General features: G+C 38.8%; 1 protein-coding gene across 1 annotated transcript; it reads right to left on the bottom strand.

Annotated features, from left to right (window-relative positions):
• Positions 1-393: 393 nt before the first annotated feature.
• cenatac (centrosomal AT-AC splicing factor) lies at positions 394-6,385 on the bottom strand. The gene is made up of 11 exons (XM_046385371.1): positions 6,096-6,385; positions 5,109-5,275; positions 4,321-4,419; positions 4,161-4,227; positions 3,595-3,657; positions 3,112-3,176; positions 2,900-3,014; positions 2,754-2,784; positions 2,035-2,136; positions 1,556-1,688; positions 394-1,183 (listed from the first exon to the last, which is right to left on the bottom strand). The coding sequence occupies exons 1-11, from the start codon at positions 6,210-6,212 to the stop codon at positions 1,063-1,065; spliced, it is 1,080 nt and encodes a 359-aa protein (XP_046241327.1). The 5' UTR covers positions 6,213-6,385; the 3' UTR covers positions 394-1,062.
• Between the last annotated feature and the right edge of the window lie 264 nt (positions 6,386-6,649).

The raw sequence follows: 6,649 nt of genomic DNA, 5'->3' as shown, positions 1-6,649 counted from the left end.
GAGGAGGCCTGTACAGATAAAAGAAGGCCCGACTGAAAGCTCCGGGAGAGGAATATGGGATATTGCATCTGTTGCTTTTGGACATTCATCAGTTTCTGTACTGATGCTTCCCTTTGGTAGTACAACTGCAGCATTTTTCACAGTGACGGCGAAGCATCACAAAATTCTGCATTATTACATTAATTCTTCATTAGTGAGTCATCATTGAGTTTCCGGAGATGAGAAACATCCGTGCTGCTTAAGTCATAGACACTTCCACTAACTAACTTCCTTCTTTCTATTATAGTCCATAGAAAGCATGAAGTGTAAGAAGCCAAGTTGAATTTTCTTGTTTTATAGAGCACTGAGTCAAATATGCTGAATCTACTGAGACAAACAATATCTGACACACACTTTATGAATATGTTTAATGATCAAATCTGTACATGACAAACATTTGCATATGCAGCCTTTTAGGCCTTTTCATTACCCAACAAGCCCCCAAAAGGGAAATGAAACTCATCATTTGGTTTAGGTTTGCTGCTGTTTTAGGGCCTTTTATCAAATAATACTAACAGGTCAGAAAACGCTCAACTTCAGAAAAAAATTCCATAATCAGGATAGATAAGGCTTTCTCTGCAGCTGAACAGATGTTATCACACATTTGTTAGTCGAGTGACTGGCACTCCCTCTGTTTGCTTTCATGCTGTCGTGTTGTCCTCAGGTCTCAAAGTGTTGTAGTTTAACCACTAACTCTATGATGAGGGTCCTGGATTTGTTGGAAGAATCTGGGCAGCACAAGCAGTTCAGTGAGGCTTTTCTCTCTGGCGCCTTTATTTAAAGTCACTGGTCTCTATTTGATCAAATAGAGCAGATACGGCAGCACCAATTTGATGCTGCACAGACAGGTGTTGTCTTGGAAAAAGTGTTATAATTATCCAAGGTAACTTTCTAACATAAATATATCCATCTGCCTTACAGCGGGGTGTCTAGTCAGGCTCAGAAACATAGTGTAAAGTCATTCACACCTTGCAAACCATATGCATCCATTCAACCATGAATTCTCATACTCCATACTCTGTTTCAAATGTTGCCAGAATCTGTCAACTGATCAGTCGATTTTGCCTTCCTTGGCCCTTCCGTTCCGTGCTCCCTCCTCCTCTTCTGTCTGTTCTTCTGCCCTTCCTCTTGTCTGAACTGGTGCCTGATGAAGAAAGTCACTTTCACATGTGCCACGAAGGTCATCAGCCAAGAGCACCATGTAGATAAACAGTCTGTTTGCAGCGTACTTACATTCTCACTTCTATATCGTGTACGTCTACATACTGAGTTTCTACAGAAATTAAGACACTAACATCCAGGAAGAGAGTGCAGCTTGCAGCTTTATGAATGGATAACATGGTGATGAATAGGTATACAAATATTTTTATTATTTTATTTCATTGTTAAATTAAGCAAACTGGACTGTCACTGGTGGTGTTTTCAGCAAGAATGAGTATAAAAAGGATATGAAGCCTTTAGTCTGGGCCTGCATGTGTGTTAGTCTCAGGTGTAGCGAAGGGTGTTGTGGTCTCACCTGGACTGCCAGCGTCGGCCACTGTTCCACACTCTACCAAAGGATGGAAGCCAGTTGGCATCTGTATGTGAGCTGTGATCAAAGTTGGCCCCCACTCTGTTTGGTGGAAGCTTCCTCAGCTTCTCTTGCTCCTCTAGCAAAAGACAAATGAGGTCGCTTTAATTATACTCACACCTCTGTGAGATTTTGACTGTTTCTCCACCAGTGTACATGACTGACATCGAGGTCAGAGTGAAATATGTTGATAATTATTGTTCCTTTGACTGTATGAACATATAAATCCAGGAGAATACAAGACATACTGTATATTAAATCAAAGCTTGGTTACTACAAGTGATGTGACAGCAATCAATAAAACATAACTCCTCATGGACATTATCATGAAGGCGCGAGCATTCCTTTGAACAAACAAACTGCTCAGACAAATGACAACAAACTCGCATCACACACAACTTAATACATTTTTGTGTGAGTCTTACTCTGTTTGAGGAAATCCTGGAGTGAAGGGCCGATCTCCGGATGTGCTGCAGCTCCTGAAGTCCCCTCCAGAGGATCGTCCTGGAGCCAAGGAGGGACGGCGCCTACGACACACAGAGGCTAAATGCTTACTCTTGACCAATCACAAGCAAGAGGTGAACTAAACTCTAATCTTTAGAGATACTGGGTTGCTGCACAGACTTTGAAAAGCATGAAAAACACCACAGGAAATCAGTAAATGTTTTATTAGGAATCCAATGTTTATATACCATACTATATGTCTGCATATGCAGTGTTTCCCTCAGCATTTTAATTGTGGAGGCACCCCACTTCACCTGGAATAAAGAGCATCTCTACAAATGTCACGAGAAGTTATTACAGTTTTTATGAAGTCCAATATTAGGCTTACTGAACTTCAGGATATATGAGCACTGCTCAGCATCACACAGCCAAAGCCATATATGAGGAAATTGTTTAAACAACTGTTGGATAACAACTGGTAACAAGATAATACATCAGAACTTGAAAAAAGTATATTCATCAAACCCTGTTAATATTTTATATATGTATTAATAATTTATACGTAATTAATTATTTACATGTGTATTAAATGTACATATAAGCATCATCGCAGTCCCAGTTCAACCCAACTTCTCAAAAGTGGTGCTTACTGTTGGTTGGCCCAAACATTTAGAACGTACAAATGCATATATCACTGTACCTGTATGAACATTTCCGCTGTTTGATGAATCCTGTAACAGAGAAAATCAGTGATCAAGTGAGGAGAACGCCTAAGGGGTGGGGGAAACCAAACTAAAATCAATTAATTACCAGATTTAAACACGTTAATGAGAGTTGTTCTTCTACCTGATAACCTATGAAAGTCAAGCCTTGTCCTACTGCAGTCCACGGTGCTTCAGCCACTGAGTTGAGGAGGCTGCTCCCTGCTTGCCGGTCTGATCCTTGAGGTGTAAACCGAGCGCTGTTTGCCAGACAACAAAATGAGCCCCAAGCCAACAATTTCGTGTCACGTGAAATTGATGATTATATGCAAAAAGGATAAAATGCCACAGTGTCACCTGACAGCATCCTCTGGATACACGTCGGTGCCGTTGGATCCAGCGAACTCCAGCTCTGCGTCACGCTGATATTGATTCAGGAAAAGCCAACAGCGGTTCACAGAGGAAGTCTGGGCGCTAATCATACTTCATCTTCATTTTTCATCACACACAACTTTGCCCCAAATGTTGACATAAACCTCTCGCTATTCAAGTCTTTGTTTTTTCCCTTATAACTTCAATCCAATTCTCAGTTTGTGACAAAAATGTTTTTTAAAATGTTTATTCTCACATGATGAAGAAAATTATTTTGTCCTTGAACCAGCCCAGCCGCCAATTTTTTAAAAATCTATCAGTTCACACTCGGTTACCTACTTTGGTACTTGCAATCACTTAGCTGGAGAATGGTGGCATTTCCCACCTTACATGCGACTCAAAATCATGAAAAACGACAAGTCAGTGCCACAGCGATGGATACTGCCACTGCATCCTTGGAAAACAAACCTCTAAAAGAGACTGAAGGACCTCTTGACGATGTCTCTCCTGGGCCCGGATGTTATCAGCTTGCTACAGCCATGAAAACAAAACAAGAAAAATAAAACATTGCCATCAGCATATTTCAAGTCTGGAAGAGTCCCTCTAACACCTTTCAGCCATGCTAGCGCCACTTCAGCTCTGACTGAAATAGCTCAACAACTATAGGATGTATTGCCATAATATTTGGTACAGACATTCATGGTCCACTGATGGTGATCCTTTGACTTTTCAAAGAGTCAAAGGATCAGCAGATCCAAATTTCAAATTGTCTAATGCTTTGGTTTATGTCTGACTCTAATGACATCAGACCCTCGCTTGTACTGTTTAGTGCTACATAGCAAGTTTTAGCATGCTAGTGTGCTAATCTAAGATGTTGAATATGTCTAAGATGGTAACGTCAGCATGTCAGTACTGACTTGTATGTTAACATGCCAACATTTGCATTTGGATCTAAGAATTGCATGCTTAAGTACAAGTTATGATAGGTTGTAATCAAGGTTAATGTGAATTCAAAAACAGCAATTTCACATTACCTGTTTTAGGAATTCATCCTCCTTCTCCACAAATGATTCTAATGCATTTGCCACTTCTGCTTTAAACCTAAACAAAAACAAACAATGACTGTTGCAGAGAACGTTTAATTTTCCAAACAAACTTATAGATACGTGAAAACATTTGGCTCCCCAGGCCTACTTTTCCCTTTCCTCCTCCGTGATGATGACCTTGTCTCTGAGTTTGGGGTCGGCCTTATTGTCCCACCAGAATTTGTGAGTATTCTTCCTGTGTTCTGGGCTGAAACCAGATGCATTTCAAATGTCAAAGCAAAAGCAGATGACCACAAAAATTCACATGGATACAAGCATAAGGAATTCCTTAAGCACACAGACGCCTGACAATTGTATAGTTGTTAGTTTGTGTTACATGCATCTAAACTGATGTATAAGTACAACATAAGCTAGTTAAAATGTCAAAAACAAACTTCTGAAGTTTCTTTCTGATGGAAAACACACAATTTAGATGATATTCCATTACTATTTACTGTATTCAATTGTTTCCTGATTACAAGGGTGGCTTTTAATGTGATGAAATTGTGATGAAAATGTTTTTATGATGCTTGTAATCATGAAAGCATTGATTATCTTAATTCAATCATCTTTATAAATATAAATTAGTAAATATCCTGATGACCTTTCCCACTTAGCACTTTTTCCTTTTACGTACAAAGCACTGAGTAAAACATGCTGCTCATGTTGTTAATAGTAAAAAGATTTTTGACCATATACTTTTATGGGATACGTTAGCAGTCACTATCACAAATACTGTTGCTATTTCTTCTGTTTGCTAAGGATACTGTTAAAGCACTGGGGTTCTCTAAGTCAAACACTGTGTGGTTGTACTGGGTGAAAATGAAGCAGAGCATCAGTGAAAACAAAATAAGCTCAATTACAGTTAATTTAAAAACAACAACAACGAAACCTTACGTGGCCATGTGTTCTATCAAGCCTCCATACAGCACAGTCATGTTTCCATCCGTAACATTTCTTTCAATTTCAAGCCCACAGCAGTAGCACCAGAACGTCTGCTTGTGCTGGGTGCAATCAAACTTGTCTACTTGGGGTTTTTTAAGTGTTCGGCGAGCTTCCTTCACCTAGGAGATGGGTGAAACAAACAGGAAATGGAAAAATTGCACTCTCAAACTAAGACCAGTGTTGACAAAGCCATGTAAATATAATGTACAATATGGTAGACAGTATAAGCTATGGAAATACTTTTGCAAAATAACCCTGAAATAATAAATAAACCTAATAATTATTTAATTAATTATATTCTGATCCTTTCATACTTGAATACTTATTGAAGTGGTTTAGTGACTTCTTAGAGTCTTACTAATGTTTAAAAAAATAAGGGGGAAAAAACGTAAAACAGTAAAAATAAAGAGAAATAAGAATAATTGATTATAAGAAAACCTTCACAATAGTAATATACCATAATATGAAACAGAATATACAAGAAAAACAAAAATAATACCATGTTATAGCCTCTATAATATAAAGAATAAATAATACAGTATTACTATAAAGAGATACGTAACTACAGGTATTATAATAAAGCTTTAGATACGTTACTACAACTACCAGACAGTTTTTATTACAGTGGTTATAAATGTAACGTCCCTGATGCGCCTCTTAGTGGCCACACTGTATCACCTAAGTCAGTCCTTAAATATCGGGCATGAAACATTTTGATGTTATGTAGCACAAACTATTTAACGTTAAACAGCTAAAATCAGTGTCACTCCCAATGGAACACGAAATGAAAATGTTGATTGCGCCCATGATTTGTTGCGCACGTTAGCATCGGGGCTAATTTAGTACGCAAGTAGTTTCAGCAAAGTGGAAAAAAATGGCCATACAAAATACTCACAGTGAGAAATATCAGTAAGGCTGAGATGACATTAATCTACTTACCTTTTCTAAGAATTTGAGAAGCACCACTCTCAGTCTACTTTGGTGATTTTTTCCGAATATATGTCCCTTCCCAGTGAATGTTGTTTGTCTACATATGGCACAGTAATATGCACCCATTTAGACAGTGCGTAAGAACCAGAAAATATGCTAAAGATGATTTAACGCAGGATCCGAGCGCAAAACAAACATCTCAATTCCTTTTTAGGTCTCCCTCCCTAAAGCACAACCCGAATAAACGGGTAAAATATAAATAAGCTTGCAATAGTAACCTGCTACAGGAAGCGGTTCCGTCTTCATATCTATCCCCCCGGAAACAGAGCGTATTATCTCTGCGACCTCTGTGTGAACTCCAGTCGGGAGGAAATCTGCTTGTACGTTTTTTTCCTAACTCCAAAGCAAAATAAAATGTGTGCCCAAACTTAACCGCCATGCTCTTGGCTGGCTCCTTTCATTTGCTGGGTTGGTTATTTTAAAGCATGAGCGGTGAGATTGGTTAAGGGTTAGGTGAAGAATATAAGAATAAGTCACTCAGAGGCACAGCAGGATGGCTCATG

The sequence above is a fragment of the Scatophagus argus genome, chromosome 4 (genome assembly GCF_020382885.2).
Source record: "Scatophagus argus isolate fScaArg1 chromosome 4, fScaArg1.pri, whole genome shotgun sequence".
NCBI classification, from domain to species: Eukaryota; Metazoa; Chordata; class Actinopteri; family Scatophagidae; genus Scatophagus; species Scatophagus argus.
Note: the sequence above shows the minus strand (reverse complement) of the source record. Positions and strands in the feature narration are given on the sequence as shown.

What these genes read in the sequence shown, in the direction of transcription:
- cenatac (XM_046385371.1), bottom strand. Translation starts at nt 6,212, where the DNA reads ATGGGTGCATATTACTGTGCCATATGTAGACAAACAACATTCACTGGG. An exon ending in TCCTTCAGTCTCTTTTAGAG is followed by an intron (nt 3,177 to 3,594) that starts GTTTGTTTTCCA and finishes AATCAATATCAG; the next exon opens with CGTGACGCAGAGCTGGAGTT. An exon ending in CCAGGATTTCCTCAAACAGA is followed by an intron (nt 1,689 to 2,034) that starts GTAAGACTCACA and finishes GTCTTTTGCTAG; the next exon opens with AGGAGCAAGAGAAGCTGAGG.